At 50.2% G+C, this 20,419-nt stretch overlaps 1 protein-coding gene across 1 annotated transcript in view; it reads right to left on the bottom strand.

Annotated features, from left to right (window-relative positions):
* Positions 1–20,419, bottom strand: part of LOC139465568 (pneumococcal serine-rich repeat protein-like) — a 31,651-nt gene that overhangs the window by 4,193 nt on the left and 7,039 nt on the right. The window contains exon 2 of the mRNA XM_071247283.1: positions 476–20,419. Coding sequence (XP_071103384.1) covers positions 476–20,419 — 19,944 coding nt within the window. The remainder of the gene's footprint in view (positions 1–475) is intronic.

Here is a 20,419-nt window from a genome sequence, read left to right on the forward strand (position 1 = left end):
CCCATCGCCCCCTTTTAATGAACAAGGTCCATACTAAAGTGACAGAAAGGGGATCACCATGAGAAATAATGACATGAAGCTCAAATAAGTTCGTAAAGCATAAATAACATATAAATACATTCACCATCATCCCCAGTTGTTGGACATTTTCACTCTTCAAAGACACGTTGCACTGTATATCTAATGAAAACATTGCCTTTGTTGATTCTGGAAAAGAGTCCACAGATTTACAATGTGAGGTTTTGCAAGGCAAGATTCATCGTCTACTAAAAAGGTTGTTGTGTTAGCAATTTTAGTTTTACATGTTCTTGAATACACTTAGCTTAAGTGAAAACGTTTTAATGTATTACAAGACACATTCATAGAAATATTAACACATTAAAACTACGGATGCACCGGTTACTAAGCGAATGACCAAGACTCATACAGGCAATACACCTTTTGAATATACCATATATAATGGCAAGATACTGACTTGCACTACATTGTTCTGTAGATGATATAAGCGAAGAGGTCTCGGTTGATGTCTCTGTGGCAGAAAATATGGTTGTGGTAGATGTAGTTTCTGTTACAGCTGAGGATGCGCCAGTCACCATTTCGGACGTCGAGCTTCCCACTGTTGTTGAAGTAATAGATGTTGAAGACGCCCCAGTCGCTGTGGTTTCTTGCGTCGTTGGCTCCACTGAGGAAGATGAAGATGCAGTGGCAAGAGAGGCAGTGTTTGTGGAGGCTGATTCCGTGGAAACAGTCAACGTTACACTTGTTTGTGTGGTCGACGTTGCTTCGGTAGATTCCAGAGTGGACATTGTTGAGGTGGCCTCCATCGTAGTGGACGTGGTGGCGGAAACGTCAGTCAGCTGCCTTTCCGTTGAAACTGATGCTTGATAAGGGCCAGGAGTGATTGTACTTGACGTTTCCTCTGTGGCTGATGCAGTGGCCGCGGTTGGAAGTGAAACCGTCTGTGTTGAAGATGCCTCTGTTGAGCCTTGAATGGTATATTGGACTTGGCTGCTGAACGTGGACTCGGAGGTGCTTGCTTCACTGATCGAGCTAAACACTGGAGATGTCATTGCTTCTGTGGTACCCTCTGAAGCTGATGTTGAGGTGGTGGATTGCTGAGAAAGAGTAGGTCCTGTGTTTGTGACTAGGAACGTTGATTCCGATGGGGTAGACTCAGTGCTAGCCTCTGATACCGTGGACGCTTCTCCCATCGTTGTATCAGTGGAGAACTCTGTTGTCTGAGTGGAAGCAGCTGTTGTCGGTTCGATTGATGGTGTGAAAGTCTCTCTCGTGGTGGTTGTCAACAGAGTTGAAAGGTTGGAAGCCTCGGTTGATTTGTCTGTGGCAGAAGAAGTGGGTGCGGTAGATGTAGTTTCTGTTACAGCTGAGGATGCGTCAGTCACCATTTCGGACGTCGAGCTTTCCTCTGTCGTTGATGCAGAAGAAGTTGAAGACGCCCCAGTCGCTGTGCTTTCTTGCGTCGTTGGCTCCACTGAGGAAGATGAAGATGCAGTGGCAAGAGAGGCAGTGTTTGTGGAGGCTGATTCCGTGGAAACAGTCAACGTTACACTTGTTTGTGTGGTCGACGTTGCTTCGGTAGATTCCAGAGTGGACATTGTTGAGGTGGCCTCCATCGTAGTGGACGTGGTGGCGGAAACGTCAGTCAGCTGCCTTTCCGTTGAAACTGATGCTTGATAAGGGCCAGGAGTGATTGTACTTGACGTTTCCTCTGTGGCTGTAGCAGTGGCCGCGGTTGGAATTGAAACCGTCTGTGTTGAAGATGCCTCTGTTGAGCCTTGAGTGGTATATTGGGCTTGGCTGCTGAACGTGGACTCGGAGGTGCTTGCTTCACTGATCGAGCTAAACACTGAAGATGTCATTGCTTCTGTGGTACCCTCTGAAGCTGATGTTGAGGTGGTGGATTGCTGAGAAAGAGTAGGTCCTGTGTTTGTGACTTGGAACGTTGATTCCGATGGGGTAGACTCAGTGCTAGCCTCTGATACCGTGGACGCTTCTCCCATCGTTGTATCAGTGGAGAACTCTGTTGTCTGAGTGGAAGCAGCTGTTGTCGGTTCGATTGATGGTGTGAAAGTCTCTCTCGGGGTGGTTGTCAACAGAGTTGAAAGGTTGGAAGTCTCGGTTGATTTGTCTGTGGCAGAAGAAGTGGGTGCGGTAGATGTAGTTTCTGTTACAGCTGAGGATGCGTCAGTCACCATTTCGGACGTCGAGCTTTCCTCTGTCGTTGATGCAGAAGAAGTTGAAGACGCCCCAGTCGCTGTGCTTTCTTGCGTCGTTGGCTCCACTGAGGAAGATGAAGATGCAGTGGCAAGAGAGGCAGTGTTTGTGGAGGCTGATTCCGTGGAAACAGTCAACGTTACACTTGTTTGTGTGGTCGACGTTGCTTCGGTAGATTCCAGAGTGGACATTGTTGAGGTGGCCTCCATCGTAGTGGACGTGGTGGCGGAAACGTCAGTCAGCTGCCTTTCCGTTGAAACTGATGCTTGATAAGGGCCAGGAGTGATTGTACTTGACGTTTCCTCTGTGGCTGTAGCAGTGGACGCGGTTGGAAGTGAAACAGTCTGTGTTGAAGATGCCTCTGTTGAGCCTTGAGTGGTATATTGGACTTGGCTGCTGAACGTGGACTCGGAGGTGCTTGCTTCACTGATCGAGCTAAACACTGGAGATGTCATTGCTTCTGTGGTACCCTCTGAAGCTGATGTTGAGGTGGTGGATTGCTGAGAAAGAGTAGATCCTGTGTTTGTGACTGGGAACGTTGATTCCGATGGGGTAGACTCAGTGCTAGCCTCTGATACCGTGGACGCTTCTCCCATCGTTGTATCAGTGGAGAACTCTGTTGTCTGAGTGGAAGCAGCTGTGGTCGGTTCGATTGATGGTGTGAAAGTCTCTCTCGTGGTGGTTGTCAACAGAGTTGAAAGGTTGGAAGTCTCGGTTGATTTGTCTGTGGCAGAAGAAGTGGGTGCGGTAGATGTAGTTTCTGTTACAGCTGAGGATGCGTCAGTCACCATTTCGGACGTCGAGCTTTCCTCTGTCGTTGATGCAGAAGAAGTTGAAGACGCCCCAGTCGCTGTGCTTTCTTGCGTCGTTGGCTCCACTGAGGAAGATGAAGATGCAGTGGCAAGAGAGGCAGTGTTTGTGGAGGCTGATTCCGTGGAAACAGTCAACGTTACACTTGTTTGTGTGGTCGACGTTGCTTCGGTAGATTCCAGAGTGGACATTGTTGAGGTGGCCTCCATCGTAGTGGACGTGGTGGCGGAAACGTCAGTCAGCTGCCTTTCCGTTGAAACTGATGCTTGATAAGGGCCAGGAGTGATTGTACTTGACGTTTCCTCTGTGGCTGTAGCAGTGGCCGCGGTTGGAATTGAAACCGTCTGTGTTGAAGATGCCTCTGTTGAGCCTTGAGTGGTATATTGGGCTTGGCTGCTGAACGTGGACTCGGAGGTGCTTGCTTCACTGATCGAGCTAAACACTGAAGATGTCATTGCTTCTGTGGTACCCTCTGAAGCTGATGTTGAGGTAGTGGATTGCTGAGAAAGAGTAGGTCCTGTGTTTGTGACTTGGAACGTTGATTCCGATGGGGTAGACTCAGTGCTAGCCTCTGATACCGTGGACGCTTCTCCCATCGTTGTATCAGTGGAGAACTCTGTTGTCTGAGTGGAAGCAGCTGTTGTCGGTTCGATTGATGGTGTGAAAGTCTCTCTCGGGGTGGTTGTCAACAGAGTTGAAAGGTTGGAAGTCTCGGTTGATTTGTCTGTGGCAGAAGAAGTGGGTGCGGTAGATGTAGTTTCTGTTACAGCTGAGGATGCGTCAGTCACCATTTCGGACGTCGAGCTTTCCTCTGTCGTTGATGCAGAAGAAGTTGAAGACGCCCCAGTCGCTGTGCTTTCTTGCGTCGTTGGCTCCACTGAGGAAGATGAAGATGCAGTGGCAAGAGAGGCAGTGTTTGTGGAGGCTGATTCCGTGGAAACAGTCAACGTTACACTTGTTTGTGTGGTCGACGTTGCTTCGGTAGATTCCAGAGTGGACATTGTTGAGGTGGCCTCCATCGTAGTGGACGTGGTGGCGGAAACGTCAGTCAGCTGCCTTTCCGTTGAAACTGATGCTTGATAAGGGCCAGGAGTGATTGTACTTGACGTTTCCTCTGTGGCTGTAGCAGTGGACGCGGTTGGAAGTGAAACCGTCTGTGTTGAAGATGCCTCTGTTGAGCCTTGAGTGGTATATTGGGCTTGGCTGCTGAACGTGGACTCGGAGGTGCTTGCTTCACTGATCGAGCTAAACACTGGAGATGTCATTGCTTCTGTGGTACCCTCTGAAGCTGATGTTGAGGTGGTGGATTGCTGAGAAAGAGTAGGTCCTGTGTTTGTGACTAGGAACGTTGATTCCGATGGGGTAGACTCAGTGCTAGCCTCTGATACCGTGGACGCTTCTCCCATCGTTGTATCAGTGGAGAACTCTGTTGTCTGAGTGGAAGCAGCTGTGGTCGGTTCGATTGATGGTGTGAAAGTCTCTCTCGTGGTGGTTGTCAACAGAGTTGAAAGGTTGGAAGTCTCGGTTGATTTGTCTGTGGCAGAAGAAGTGGGTGCGGTAGATGTAGTTTCTGTTACAGCTGAGGATGCGTCAGTCACCATTTCGAACGTCGAGCTTTCCTCTGTCGTTGATGCAGAAGAAGTTGAAGACGCCCCAGTCGCTGTGCTTTCTTGCGTCGTTGGCTCCACTGAGGAAGATGAAGATGCAGTGGCAAGAGAGGCAGTGTTTGTGGAGGCTGATTCCGTGGAAACAGTCAACGTTTCACTTGTTTGTGTGGTCGACGTTGCTTCGGTAGATTCCAGAGTGGACATTGTTGAGGTGGCCTCCATCGTAGTGGACGTGGTGGCGGAAACGTCAGTCAGCTGCCTTTCCGTTGAAACTGATGCTTGATAAGGGCCAGGAGTGATTGTACTTGACGTTTCCTCTGTGGCTGTAGCCGTGGCCGCGGTTGGAAGTGAAACCGTCTGTGTTGAAGATGCCTCTGTTGAGCCTTGAGTGGTATATTGGGCTTGGCTGCTGAACGTGGACTCGGAGGTGCTTGCTTCACTGATCGAGCTAAACACTGGAGATGTCATTGCTTCTGTGGTACCCTCTGAAGCTGATGTTGAGGTGGTGGATTGCTGAGAAAGAGTAGATCCTGTGTTTGTGACTTGGAACGTTGATTCCGATGGGGTAGACTCAGTGCTAGCCTCTGATACCGTGGACGCTTCTCCCATCGTTGTATCAGTGGAGAACTCTGTTGTCTGAGTGGAAGCAGCTGTTGTCGGTTCGATTGATGGTGTGAAAGTCTCTCTCGTGGTGGTTGTCAACAGAGTTGAAAGGTTGGAAGTCTCGGTTGATTTGTCTGTGGCAGAAGAAGTGGGTGCGGTAGATGTAGTTTCTGTTACAGCTGAGGATGCGTCAGTCACCATTTCGGACGTCGAGCTTTCCTCTGTCGTTGATGCAGAAGAAGTTGAAGACGCCCCAGTCGCTGTGCTTTCTTGCGTCGTTGGCTCCACTGAGGAAGATGAAGATGCAGTGGCAAGAGAGGCAGTGTTTGTGGAGGCTGATTCCGTGGAAACAGTCAACGTTACACTTGTTTGTGTGGTCGACGTTGCTTCGGTAGATTCCAGAGTGGACATTGTTGAGGTGGCCTCCATCGTAGTGGACGTGGTGGCGGAAACGTCAGTCAGCTGCCTTTCCGTTGAAACTGATGCTTGATAAGGGCCAGGAGTGATTGTACTTGACGTTTCCTCTGTGGCTGTAGCAGTGGCCGCGGTTGGAAGTGAAACCGTCTGTGTTGAAGATGCCTCTGTTGAGCCTTGAGTGGTATATTGGGCTTGGCTGCTGAACGTGGATTTGGAGGTGCTTGCTTCACTGATCGAGCTAAACACTGAAGATGTCATTGCTTCTGTGGTACCCTCTGAAGCTGATGTTGAGGTGGTGGATTGCTGAGAAAGAGTAGATCCTGTGTTTGTGACTAGGAACGTTGATTCCGATGGGGTAGACTCAGTGCTAGCCTCTGATACCGTGGACGCTTCTCCCATCGTTGTATCGTTGAACTCTGTTGTCTGAGTGGAAGCAGCTGTTGTCGGTTCGATTGATGGTGTGAAAGTCTCTCTCGTGGTGGTTGTCAACAGAGTTGAAAGGTTGGAAGTCTCGGTTGATTTGTCTGTGGCAGAAGAAGTGGGTGCGGTAGATGTAGTTTCTGTTACAGCTGAGGATGCGTCAGTCACCATTTCGATTGTCGAGCTTTCCTCTGTCGTTGATGCAGAAGAAGTTGAAGACGCCCCAGTCGCTGTGCTTTCTTGCGTCGTTGGCTCCACTGAGGAAGATGAAGATGCAGTGGCAAGAGAGGCAATGTTTGTGGAGGCTGATTCCGTGGAAACAGTCAACGTTTCACTTGTTTGTGTGGTCGACGTTGCTTCGGTAGATTCCAGAGTGGACATTGTTGAGGTGGCCTCCATCGTAGTGGACGTGGTGGCGGAAACGTCAGTCAGCTGCCTTTCCGTTGAAACTGATGCTTGATAAGGGCCAGGAGTGATTGTACTTGACGTTTCCTCTGTGGCTGTAGCAGTGGACGCGGTTGGAAGTGAAACCGTCTGTGTTGAAGATGCCTCTGTTGAGCCTGGAGAGGTATATTGGGCTTGGCTGCTGAACGTGGACTCGGAGGTGCTTGCTTCACTGATCGAGCTAAACACTGGAGATGTCATTGCTTCTGTGGTACCCTCTGAAACTGATGTTGAGGTGGTGGATTGCTGAGAAAGAGTAGATCCTGTGTTTGTGACTAGGAACGTTGATTCCGATGGGGTAGACTCAGTGCTAGCCTCTGATACCGTGGACGCTTCTCCCATCGTTGTATCAGTGGAGAACTCTGTTGTCTGAGTGGAAGCAGCTGTTGTCGGTTCGATTGATGGTGTGAAAGTCTCTCTCGTGGTGGTTGTCAACAGAGTTGAAAGGTTGGAAGTCTCGGTTGATTTGTCTGTGGCAGAAGAAGTGGGTGCGGTAGATGTAGTTTCTGTTACAGCTGAGGATGCGTCAGTCACCATTTCGGACGTCGAGCTTTCCTCTGTCGTTGATGCAGAAGAAGTTGAAGACGCCCCAGTCGCTGTGCTTTCTTGCGTCGTTGGCTCCACTGAGGAAGATGAAGATGCAGTGGCAAGAGAGGCAGTGTTTGTGGAGGCTGATTCCGTGGAAACAGTCAACGTTTCACTTGTTTGTGTGGTCGACGTTGCTTCGGTAGATTCCAGAGTGGACATTGTTGAGGTGGCCTCCATCGTAGTGGGCGTGGTGGCGGAAACGTCAGTCAGCTGCCTTTCCGTTGAAACTGATGCTTGATAAGGGCCAGGAGTGATTGTACTTGACGTTTCCTCTGTGGCTGTAGCAGTGGCCGCGGTTGGAAGTGAAACCGTCTGTGTTGAAGATGCCTCTGTTGAGCCTTGAGAGGTATATTGGGCTTGGCTGCTGAACGTGGACTCGGAGGTGCTTGCTTCACTGATCGAGCTAAACACTGGAGATGTCATTGCTTCTGTGGTACCCTCTGAAGCTGATGTTGAGGTGGTGGATTGCTGAGAAAGAGTAGATCCTGTGTTTGTGACTAGGAACGTTGATTCCGATGGGGTAGACTCAGTGCTAGCCTCTGATACCGTGGACGCTTCTCCCATCGTTGTATCAGTGGAGAACTCTGTTGTCTGAGTGGAAGCAGCTGTTGTCGGTTCGATTGATGGTGTGAAAGTCTCTCTCGTGGTGGTTGTCAACAGAGTTGAAAGGTTGGAAGTCTCGGTTGATTTGTCTGTGGCAGAAGAAGTGGGTGCGGTAGATGTAGTTTCTGTTACAGCTGAGGATGCGTCAGTCACCATTTCGGACGTCGAGCTTTCCTCTGTCGTTGATGCAGAAGAAGTTGAAGACGCCCCAGTCGCTGTGCTTTCTTGCGTCGTTGGCTCCACTGAGGAAGATGAAGATGCAGTGGCAAGAGAGGCAGTGTTTGTGGAGGCTGATTCCGTGGAAACAGTCAACGTTACACTTGTTTGTGTGGTCGACGTTGCTTCGGTAGATTCCAGAGTGGACATTGTTGAGGTGGCCTCCATCGTAGTGGACGTGGTGGCGGAAACGTCAGTCAGCTGCCTTTCCGTTGAAACTGATGCTTGATAAGGGCCAGGAGTGATTGTACTTGACGTTTCCTCTGTGGTTGTAGCAGTGGCCGCGGTTGGAAGTGAAACCGTCTGTGTTGAAGATGCCTCTGTTGAGCCTTGAGTGGTATATTGGGCTTGGCTGCTGAACGTGGATTTGGAGGTGCTTGCTTCACTGATCGAGCTAAACACTGAAGATGTCATTGCTTCTGTGGTACCCTCTGAAGCTGATGTTGAGGTGGTGGATTGCTGAGAAAGAGTAGATCCTGTGTTTGTGACTAGGAACGTTGATTCCGATGGGGTAGACTCAGTGCTAGCCTCTGATACCGTGGACGCTTCTCCCATCGTTGTATCGTTGAACTCTGTTGTCTGAGTGGAAGCAGCTGTTGTCGGTTCGATTGATGGTGTGAAAGTCTCTCTCGTGGTGGTTGTCAACAGAGTTGAAAGGTTGGAAGTCTCGGTTGATTTGTCTGTGGCAGGAGAAGTGGGTACAGTAGATGTAGTTTCTGTTACAGCTGAGGATGCGTCAGTCACCATTTCGATTGTCGAGCTTTCCTCTGTCGTTGATGCAGAAGAAGTTGAAGACGCCCCAGTCGCTGTGGTTTCTTGCGTCGTTGGCTCCACTGATGAAGATGAAGATGCAGTGGCAAGAGAGGCAATGTTTGTGGAGGCTGATTCCGTGGAAACAGTCAACGTTTCACTTGTTTGTGTGGTCGACGTTGCTTCGGTAGATTCCAGAGTGGACATTGTTGAGGTGGCCTCCATCGTAGTGGACGTGGTGGAGGAAACGTCAGTCAGCTGCCTTTCCGTTGAAACTGATGCTTGATAAGGGCCAGGAGTGATTGTACTTGACGTTTCCTCTGTGGCTGTAGCAGTGGCCGCGGTTGGAAGTGAAACCGTCTGTGTTGAAGATGCCTCTGTTGAGCCTGGAGAGGTATATTGGGCTTGGCTGCTGAACGTGGACTCGGAGGTGCTTGCTTCACTGATCGAGCTAAACACTGGAGATGTCATTGCTTCTGTGGTACCCTCTGAAACTGATGTTGAGGTGGTGGATTGCTGAGAAAGAGTAGGTCCTGTGTTTGTGACTAGGAACGTTGATTCCGATGGGGTAGACTCAGTGCTAGCCTCTGATACCGTGGACGCTTCTCCCATCGTTGTATCAGTGGAGAACTCTGTTGTCTGAGTGGAAGCAGCTGTTGTCGGTTCGATTGATGGTGTGAAAGTCTCTCTCGTGGTGGTTGTCAACAGAGTTGAAAGGTTGGAAGTCTCGGTTGATTTGTCTGTGGCAGAAGAAGTGGGTGCGGTAGATGTAGTTTCTGTTACAGCTGAGGATGCGTCAGTCACCATTTCGGACGTCGAGCTTTCCTCTGTCGTTGATGCAGAAGAAGTTGAAGACGCCCCAGTCGCTGTGGTTTCTTGCGTCGTTGGCTCCACTGAGGAAGATGAAGATGCAGTGGCAAGAGAGGCAGTGTTTGTGGAGGCTGATTCCGTGGAAACAGTCAACGTTACACTTGTTTGTGTGGTCGACGTTGCTTCGGTAGATTCCAGAGTGGACATTGTTGAGGTGGCCTCCATCGTAGTGGACGTGGTGGCGGAAACGTCAGTCAGCTGCCTTTCCGTTGAAACTGATGCTTGATAAGGGCCAGGAGTGATTGTACTTGACGTTTCCTCTGTGGCTGTAGCAGTGGCCGCAGTTGGAAGTGAAACCGTCTGTGTTGAAGATGCCTCTGTTGAGCCTTGAGAGGTATATTGGGCTTGGCTGCTGAACGTGGACTCGGAGGTGCTTGCTTCACTGATCGAGCTAAACACTGGAGATGTCATTGCTTCTGTGGTACCCTCTGAAACTGATGTTGAGGTGGTGGATTGCTGAGAAAGAGTAGATCCTGTGTTTGTGACTAGGAACGTTGATTCCGATGGGGTAGACTCAGTGCTAGCCTCTGATACCGTGGACGCTTCTCCCATCGTTGTATCAGTGGAGAACTCTGTTGTCTGAGTGGAAGCAGCTGTTGTCGGTTCGATTGATGGTGTGAAAGTCTCTCTCGTGGTGGTTGTCAACAGAGTTGAAAGGTTGGAAGTCTCGGTTGATTTGTCTGTGGCAGAAGAAGTGGGTGCGGTAGATGTAGTTTCTGTTACAGCTGAGGATGCGTCAGTCACCATTTCGGACGTCGAGCTTTCCTCTGTCGTTGATGCAGAAGAAGTTGAAGACGCCCCAGTCGCTGTGCTTTCTTGCGTCGTTGGCTCCACTGAGGAAGATGAAGATGCAGTGGCAAGAGAGGCAGTGTTTGTGGAGGCTGATTCCGTGGAAACAGTCAACGTTACACTTGTTTGTGTGGTCGACGTTGCTTCGGTAGATTCCAGAGTGGACATTGTTGAGGTGGCCTCCATCGTAGTGGACGTGGTGGCGGAAACGTCAGTCAGCTGCCTTTCCGTTGAAACTGATGCTTGATAAGGGCCAGGAGTGATTGTACTTGACGTTTCCTCTGTGGCTGTAGCAGTGGCCGCAGTTGGAAGTGAAACCGTCTGTGTTGAAGATGCCTCTGTTGAGCCTTGAGAGGTATATTGGGCTTGGCTGCTGAACGTGGACTCGGAGGTGCTTGCTTCACTGATCGAGCTAAACACTGAAGATGTCATTGCTTCTGTGGTACCCTCTGAAACTGATGTTGAGGTGGTGGATTGCTGAGAAAGAGTAGATCCTGTGTTTGTGACTAGGAACGTTGATTCCGATGGGGTAGACTCAGTGCTAGCCTCTGATACCGTGGACGCTTCTCCCATCGTTGTATCAGTGGAGAACTCTGTTGTCTGAGTGGAAGCAGCTGTTGTCGGTTCGATTGATGGTGTGAAAGTCTCTCTCGTGGTGGTTGTCAACAGAGTTGAAAGGTTGGAAGTCTCGGTTGATTTGTCTGTGGCAGAAGAAGTGGGTGCGGTAGATGTAGTTTCTGTTACAGCTGAGGATGCGTCAGTCACCATTTCGGACGTCGAGCTTTCCTCTGTCGTTGATGCAGAAGAAGTTGAAGACGCCGCAGTCGCTGTGCTTTCTTGCGTCGTTGGCTCCACTGAGGAAGATGAAGATGCAGTGGCAAGAGAGGCAGTGTTTGTGGAGGCTGATTCCGTGGAAACAGTCAACGTTACACTTGTTTGTGTGGTCGACGTTGCTTCGGTAGATTCCAGAGTGGACATTGTTGAGGTGGCCTCCATCGTAGTGGACGTGGTGGCGGAAACGTCAGTCAGCTGCCTTTCCGTTGAAACTGATGCTTGATAAGGGCCAGGAGTGATTGTACTTGACGTTTCCTCTGTGGCTGTAGCAGTGGCCGCGGTTGGAATTGAAACCGTCTGTGTTGAAGATGCCTCTGTTGAGCCTTGAGTGGTATATTGGGCTTTGCTGCTGAACGTGGATTTGGAGGTGCTTGCTTCACTGATCGAGCTAAACACTGAAGATGTCATTGCTTCTGTGGTACCCTCTGAAGCTGATGTTGAGGTGGTGGATTGCTGAGAAAGAGTAGATCCTGTGTTTGTGACTTGGAACGTTGATTCCGATGGGGTAGACTCAGTGCTAGCCTCTGATACCGTGGACGCTTCTCCCATCGTTGTATCAGTGGAGAACTCTGTTGTCTGAGTGGAAGCAGCTGTTGTCGGTTCGATTGATGGTGTGAAAGTCTCTCTCGTGGTGGTTGTCAACAGAGTTGAAAGGTTGGAAGTCTCGGTTGATTTGTCTGTGGCAGAAGAAGTGGGTGCGGTAGATGTAGTTTCTGTTACAGCTGAGGATGCGTCAGTCACCATTTCGGACGTCGAGCTTTCCTCTGTCGTTGATGCAGAAGAAGTTGAAGACGCCCCAGTCGCTGTGCTTTCTTGCGTCGTTGGCTCCACTGAGGAAGATGAAGATGCAGTGGCAAGAGAGGCAGTGTTTGTGGAGGCTGATTCCGTGGAAACAGTCAACGTTACACTTGTTTGTGTGGTCGACGTTGCTTCGGTAGATTCCAGAGTGGACATCGTTGAGGTGGCCTCCATCGTAGTGGACGTGGTGGCGGAAACGTCAGTCAGCTGCCTTTCCGTTGAAACTGATGCTTGATAAGGGCCAGGAGTGATTGTACTTGACGTTTCCTCTGTGGCTGTAGCAGTGGCCGCAGTTGGAATTGAAACCGTCTGTGTTGAAGATGCCTCTGTTGAGCCTTGAGTGGTATATTGGGCTTGGCTGCTGAACGTTGATTTGGAGGTGCTTGCTTCACTGATCGAGCTAAACACTGAAGATGTCATTGCTTCTGTGGTACCCTCTGAAGCTGATGTTGAGGTGGTGGATTGCTGAGAAAGAGTAGATCCTGTGTTTGTGACTTGGAACGTTGATTCCGAGGGGGTAGACTCAGTGCTAGCCTCTGATACCGTGGACGCTTCTCCCATCGTTGTATCAGTGGAGAACTCTGTTGTCTGAGTGGAAGCAGCTGTTGTCGGTTCGATTGATGGTGTGAAAGTCTCTCTCGTGGTGGTTGTCAACAGAGTTGAAAGGTTGGAAGTCTCGGTTGATTTGTCTGTGGCAGAAGAAGTGGGTGCGGTAGATGTAGTTTCTGTTACAGCTGAGGATGCGTCAGTCACCATTTCGGACGTCGAGCTTTCCTCTGTCGTTGATGCAGAAGAAGTTGAAGACGCCCCAGTCGCTGTGCTTTCTTGCGTCGTTGGCTCCACTGAGGAAGATGAAGATGCAGTGGCAAGAGAGGCAGTGTTTGTGGAGGCTGATTCCGTGGAAACAGTCAACGTTTCACTTGTTTGTGTGGTCGACGTTGCTTCGGTAGATTCCAGAGTGGACATTGTTGAGGTGGCCTCCATCGTAGTGGACGTGGTGGCGGAAACGTCAGTCAGCTGCCTTTCCGTTGAAACTGATGCTTGATAAGGGCCAGGAGTGATTGTACTTGACGTTTCCTCTGTGGCTGTAGCAATGGCCGCGGTTGGAAGTGAAACCGTCTGTGTTGAAGATGCCTCTGTTGAGCCTTGAGTGGTATATTGGACTTTACTGCTGAACATGGACTCGGAGGTGTTTGCTTCACTGATCGAGCTAAACACTGAAGATGTCATTGCTTCTGTGGTACCCTCTGAAGCTGATGTTGAGGTGGTGGATTGCTGAGAAAGAGTAGGTCCTGTGTTTGTGACTAGGAACGTTGATTCCGATGGGGTAGACTCAGTGCTAGCCTCTGATACCGTGGACGCTTCTCCCATCGTTGTATCAGTGGAGAACTCTGTTGTCTGAGTGGAAGCAGCTGTTGTCGGTTCGATTGATGGTGTGAAAGTCTCTCTCGTGGTGGTTGTCAACAGAGTTGAAAGGTTGGAAGTCTCGGTTGATTTGTCTGTGGCAGAAGAAGTGGGTGCGGTAGATGTAGTTTCTGTTACAGCTGAGGATGCGTCAGTCACCATTTCGAACGTCGAGCTTTCCTCTGTCGTTGATGCAGAAGAAGTTGAAGACGCCCCAGTCGCTGTGCTTTCTTGCGTCGTTGGCTCCACTGAGGAAGATGAAGATGCAGTGGCAAGAGAGGCTGTGTTTGTGGAGGCTGATTCCGTGGAAACAGTCAACGTTTCACTTGTTTGTGTGGTCGACGTTGCTTCGGTAGATTCCAGAGTGGACATTGTTGAGGTGGCCTCCATCGTAGTGGACGTGGTGGCGGAAACGTCAGTCAGCTGCCTTTCCGTTGAAACTGATGCTTGATAAGGGCCAGGAGTGATTGTACTTGACGTTTCCTCTGTGGCTGTAGCAGTGGCCGCGGTTGGAAGTGAAACCGTCTGTGTTGAAGATGCCTCTGTTGAGCCTTGAGTGGTATATTGGACTTTACTGCTGAACGTGGACTCGGAGGTGCTTGCTTCACTGATCGAGCTAAACACTGGAGATGTCATTGCTTCTGTGGTACCCTCTGAAGCTGATGTTGAGGTGGTGGATTGCTGAGAAAGAGTAGATCCTGTGTTTGTGACTAGGAACGTTGATTCCGAGGGGGTAGACTCAGTGCTAGCCTCTGATACCGTGGACGCTTCTCCCATCGTTGTATCAGTGGAGAACTCTGTTGTCTGAGTGGAAGCAGCTGTTGTCGGTTCGATTGATGGTGTGAAAGTCTCTCTCGTGGTGGTTGTCAACAGAGTTGAAAGGTTGGAAGTCTCGGTTGATTTGTCTGTGGCAGAAGAAGTGGGTGCGGTAGATGTAGTTTCTGTTACAGCTGAGGATGCGTCAGTCACCATTTCGGACGTCGAGCTTTCCTCTGTCGTTAATGCAGAAGAAGTTGAAGACGCCCCAGTCGCTGTGCTTTCTTGCGTCGTTGGCTCCACTGAGGAAGATGAAGATGCAGTGGCAAGAGAGGCAGTGTTTGTGGAGGCTGATTCCGTGGAAACAGTCAACGTTTCACTTGTTTGTGTGGTCGACGTTGCTTCGGTAGATTCCAGAGTGGACATTGTTGAGGTGGCCTCCATCGTAGTGGACGTGGTGGCGGAAACGTCAGTCAGCTGCCTTTCCGTTGAAACTGATGCTTGATAAGGGCCAGGAGTGATTGTACTTGACGTTTCCTCTGTGGCTGTAGCAGTGGCCGCGGTTGGAAGTGAAACCGTCTGTGTTGAAGATGCCTCTGTTGAGCCTTGAGTGGTATATTGGACTTTACTGCTGAACATGGACTCGGAGGTGCTTGCTTCACTGATCGAGCTAAACACTGAAGATGTCATTGCTTCTGTGGTACCCTCTGAAGCTGATGTTGAGGTGGTGGATTGCTGAGAAAGAGTAGGTCCTGTGTTTGTGACTGGGAACGTTGATTCCGATGGGGTAGACTCAGTGCTAGCCTCTGATACCGTGGACGCTTCTCCCATCGTTGTATCAGTGGAGAACTCTGTTGTCTGAGTGGAAGCAGCTGTTGTCGGTTCGATTGATGGTGTGAAAGTCTCTCTCGTGGTGGTTGTCAACAGAGTTGAAAGGTTGGAAGTCTCGGTTGATTTGTCTGTGGCAGAAGAAGTGGGTGCGGTAGATGTAGTTTCTGTTACAGCTGAGGATGCGTCAGTCACCATTTCGGACGTCGAGCTTTCCTCTGTCGTTGATGCAGAAGAAGTTGAAGACGCCCCAGTCGCTGTGCTTTCTTGCGTCGTTGGCTCCACTGAGGAAGATGAAGATGCAGTGGCAAGAGAGGCAGTGTTTGTGGAGGCTGATTCCGTGGAAACAGTCAACGTTTCACTTGTTTGTGTGGTCGACGTTGCTTCGGTAGATTCCAGAGTGGACATTGTTGAGGTGGCCTCCATCGTAGTGGACGTGGTGGCGGAAACGTCAGTCAGCTGCCTTTCCGTTGAAACTGATGCTTGATAAGGGCCAGGAGTGATTGTACTTGACGTTTCCTCTGTGGCTGTAGCAGTGGCCGCGGTTGGAATTGAAACCGTCTGTGTTGAAGATGCCTCTGTTGAGCCTTGAGTGGTATATTGGACTTTACTGCTGAACATGGACTCGGAGGTGCTTGCTTCACTGATCGAGCTAAACACTGAAGATGTCATTGCTTCTGTGGTACCCGCTGAAGCTGATGTTGAGGTGGTGGATTGCTGAGAAAGAGTAGGTCCTGTGTTTGTGACTAGGAACGTTGATTCCGATGGGGTAGACTCAGTGCTAGCCTCTGATACCGTGGACGCTTCTCCCATCGTTGTATCAGTGGAGAACTCTGTTGTCTGAGTGGAAGCAGCTGTTGTCGGTTCGATTGATGGTGTGAAAGTCTCTCTCGTGGTGGTTGTCAACAGAGTTGAAAGGTTGGAAGTCTCGGTTGATTTGTCTGTGGCAGAAGAAGTGGGTGCGGTAGATGTAGTTTCTGTTACAGCTGAGGATGCGTCAGTCACCATTTCGGACGTCGAGCTTTCCTCTGTCGTTGATGCAGAAGAAGTTGAAGACGCCCCAGTCGCTGTGCTTTCTTGCGTCGTTGGCTCCACTGAGGAAGATGAAGATGCAGTGGCAAGAGAGGCAGTGTTTGCGGAGGCTGATTCCGTGGAAACAGTCAACGTTTCACTTGTTTGTGTGGTCGACGTTGCTTCGGTAGATTCCAGAGTGGACATTGTTGAGGTGGCCTCCATCGTAGTGGACGTGGTGGCGGAAACGTCAGTCAGCTGCCTTTCCGTTGAAACTGATGCTTGATAAGGGCCAGGAGGGATTGTACTTGACGTTTCCTCTGTGGCTGTAGCAGTGGCCGCGGTTGGAATTGAAACCGTCTGTGTTGAAGATGCCTCTGTTGAGCCTTGAGTGGTATATTGGACTTTACTGCTGAACATGGACTCGGAGGTGCTTGCTTCACTGATCGAGCTAAACACTGAAGATGTCATTGCTTCTGTGGTACCCGCTGAAGCTGATGTTGAGGTGGTGGATTGCTGAGAAAGAGTAGGTCCTGTGTTTGTGACTAGGAACGTTGATTCCGATGGGGTAGACTCAGTGCTAGCCTCTGATACCGTGGACGCTTCTCCCATCGTTGTATCAGTGGAGAACTCTGTTGTCTGAGTGGAAGCAGCTGTTGTCGGTTCGATTGATGGTGTGAAAGTCTCTCTCGTGGTGGTTGTCAACAGAGTTGAAAGGTTGGAAGTCTCGGTTGATTTGTCTGTGGCAGAAGAAGTGGGTGCGGTAGATGTAGTTTCTGTTACAGCTGAGGATGCGTCAGTCACCATTTCGGACGTCGAGCTTTCCTCTGTCGTTGATGCAGAGGAAGTTGAAGACGCCCCAGTCGCTGTGCTTTCTTGCGTCGTTGGCTCCACTGAGGAAGATGAAGATGCAGTGGCAAGAGAGGCAGTGTTTGTGGAGGCTGATTCCGTGGAAACAGTCAACGTTTCACTTGTTTGTGTGGTCGACGTTGCTTCGGTAGATTCCAGAGTGGACATTGTTGAGGTGGCCTCCATCGTAGTGGACGTGGTGGCGGAAACGTCAGTCAGCTGCCTTTCCGTTGAAACTGATGCTTGATAAGGGCCAGGAGTGATTGTACTTGACGTTTCCTCTGTGGCTGTAGCAGTGGCCGCGGTTGGAATTGAAACCGTCTGTGTTGAAGATGCCTCTGTTGAGCCTTGAGTGGTATATTGGGCTTTGCTGTTGAACGTGGATTTGGAGGTGCTTGCTTCACTGATCGAGCTAAACACTGAAGATGTCATTGCTTCTGTGGTACCCTCTGAAGCTGATGTTGAGGTGGTGGATTGCTGAGAAAGAGTAGATCCTGTGTTTGTGACTAGGAACGTTGATTCCGATGGGGTAGACTCAGTGCTAGCCTCTGATACCGTGGACGCTTCTCCCATCGTTGTATCAGTGGAGAACTCTGTTGTCTGAGTGGAAGCAGCTGTTGTCGGTTCGATTGATGGTGTGAAAGTCTCTCTCGTGGTGGTTGTCAACAGAGTTGAAAGGTTGGAAGTCTCGGTTGATTTGTCTGTGGCAGAAGAAGTGGGTGCGGTAGATGTAGTTTCTGTTACAGCTGAGGATGCGTCAGTCACCATTTCGGACGTCGAGCTTTCCTCTGTCGTTGATGCAGAAGAAGTTGAAGACGCCCCAGTCGCTGTGCTTTCTTGCGTCGTTGGCTCCACTGAGGAAGATGAAGATGCAGTGGCAAGAGAGGCAGTGTTTGTGGAGGCTGATTCCGTGGAAACAGTCAACGTTTCACTTGTTTGTGTGGTCGACGTTGCTTCGGTAGATTCCAGAGTGGACATTGTTGAGGTGGCCTCCATCGTAGTGGACGTGGTGGCGGAAACGTCAGTCAGCTGCCTTTCCGTTGAAACTGATGCTTGATAAGGGCCAGGAGTGATTGTACTTGACGTTTCCTCTGTGGCTGTAGCAGTGGCCGCGGTTGGAAGTGAAACCGTCTGTGTTGAAGATGCCTCTGTTGAGCCTTGAGTGGTATATTGGACTTTACTGCTGAACATGGACTCGGAGGTGCTTGCTTCACTGATCGAGCTAAACACTGAAGATGTCATTGCTTCTGTGGTACCCGCTGAAGCTGATGTTGAGGTGGTGGATTGCTGAGAAAGAGTAGGTCCTGTGTTTGTGACTTGGAACGTTGATTCCGATGGGGTAGACTCAGTGCTAGCCTCTGATACCGTGGACGCTTCTCCCATCGTTGTATCAGTGGAGAACTCTGTTGTCTGAGTGGAAGCAGCTGTTGTCGGTTCGATTGATGGTGTGAAAGTCTCTCTCGTGGTGGTTGTCAACAGAGTTGAAAGGTTGGAAGTCTCGGTTGATTTGTCTGTGGCAGAAGAAGTGGGTGCGGTAGATGTAGTTTCTGTTACAGCTGAGGATGCGTCAGTCACCATTTCGGACGTCGAGCTTTCCTCTGTCGTTGATGCAGAAGAAGTTGAAGACGCCCCAGTCGCTGTGGTTTCTTGCGTCGTTGGCTCCACTGAGGAAGATGAAGATGCAGTGGCAAGAGAGGCAGTGTTTGTGGAGGCTGATTCCGTGGAAACAGTCAACGTTTCACTTGTTTGTGTGGTCGACGTTGCTTCGGTAGATTCCAGAGTGGACATTGTTGAGGTGGCCTCCATCGTAGTGGACGTGGTGGCGGAAACGTCAGTCAGCTGCCTTTCCGTTGAAACTGATGCTTGATAAGGGCCAGGAGTGATTGTACTTGACGTTTCCTCTGTGGCTGTAGCAGTGGCCGCGGTTGGAAGTGAAACCGTCTGTGTTGAAGATGCCTCTGTTGAGCCTTGAGTGGTATATTGGACTTTACTGCTGAACATGGACTCGGAGGTGCTTGCTTCACTGATCGAGCTAAACACTGAAGATGTCATTGCTTCTGTGGTACCCGCTGAAGCTGATGTTGAGGTGGTGGATTGCTGAGAAAGAGTAGGTCCTGTGTTTGTGACTTGGAACGTTGATTCCGATGGGGTAGACTCAGTGCTAGCCTCTGATACCGTGGACGCTTCTCCCATCGTTGTATCAGTGGAGAACTCTGTTGTCTGAGTGGAAGCAGCTGTTGTCGGTTCGATTGATGGTGTGAAAGTCTCTCTCGTGGTGGTTGTCAACAGAGTTGAAAGGTTGGAAGTCTCGGTTGATTTGTCTGTGGCAGAAGAAGTGGGTGCGGTAGATGTAGTTTCTGTTACAGCTGAGGATGCGTCAGTCACCATTTCGGACGTCGAGCTTTCCTCTGTCGTTGATGCAGAAGAAGTTGAAGACGCCCCAGTCGCTGTGCTTTCTTGCGTCGTTGGCTCCACTGAGGAAGATGAAGATGCAGTGGCAAGAGAGGCAGTGTTTGCGGAGGCTGATTCCGTGGAAACAGTCAACGTTTCACTTGTTTGTGTGGTCGACGTTGCTTCGGTAGATTCCAGAGTGGACATTGTTGAGGTGGCCTCCATCGTAGTGGACGTGGTGACGGAAACGTCAGTCAGCTGCCTTTCCGTTGAAACTGATGCTTGATAAGGGCCAGGAGTGATTGTACTTGACGTTTCCTCTGTGGCTGTAGCAGTGGCCGCGGTTGGAATTGAAACCGTCTGTGTTGAAGATGCCTCTGTTGAGCCTTGAGTGGTATATTGGACTTTGCTGCTGAACGTGGATTTGGAGGTGCTTGCTTCACTGATCGAGCTAAACACTGAAGATGTCATTGCTTCTGTGGTACCCTCTGAAGCTGATGTTGAGGTGGTGGATTGCTGAGAAAGAGTAGATCCTGTGTTTGTGACTAGGAACGTTGATTCCGAGGAGGTAGACTCAGTGCTAGCCTCTGATACCGTGGACGCTTCTCCCACCGTTGTATCAGTGGAGAACTCTGTTGTCTGAGTGGAAGCAGCTGTTGTCGGTTCGATTGATGGTGTGAAAGTCTCTCTCGTGGTGGTTGTCAACAGAGTTGAAAGGTTGGAAGTCTCGGTTGATTTGTCTGTGGCAGAAGAAGTGGGTGCGGTAGATGTAGTTTCTGTTACAGCTGAGGATGCGTCAGTCACCATTTCGGACGTCGAGCTTTCCTCTGTCGTTGATGCAGAAGAAGTTGAAGACGCCCCAGTCGCTGTGCTTTCTTGCGTCGTTGGCTCCACTGAGGAAGATGAAGATGCAGTGGCAAGAGAGGCAGTGTTTGTGGAGGCTGATTCCGTGGAAACAGTCAACGTTTCACTTGTTTGTGTGGTCGACGTTGCTTCGGTAGATTCCAGAGTGGACATTGTTGAGGTGGCCTCCATCGTAGTGGACGTGGTGGCGGAAACGTCAGTCAGCTGCCTTTCCGTTGAAACTGATGCTTGATAAGGGCCAGGAGTGATTGTACTTGACGCTTCCTCTGTGGCTGTAGCAGTGGCCGCGGTTGGAATTGAAACCGTCTGTGTTGAAGATGCCTCTGTTGAGC

Source organism: Haliotis cracherodii, unplaced genomic scaffold (genome assembly GCF_022045235.1).
Source record: "Haliotis cracherodii isolate W230 unplaced genomic scaffold, xgHalCrac1.p SCAF_18, whole genome shotgun sequence".
NCBI lineage: Eukaryota > Metazoa > Mollusca > Gastropoda > Lepetellida > Haliotidae > Haliotis > Haliotis cracherodii.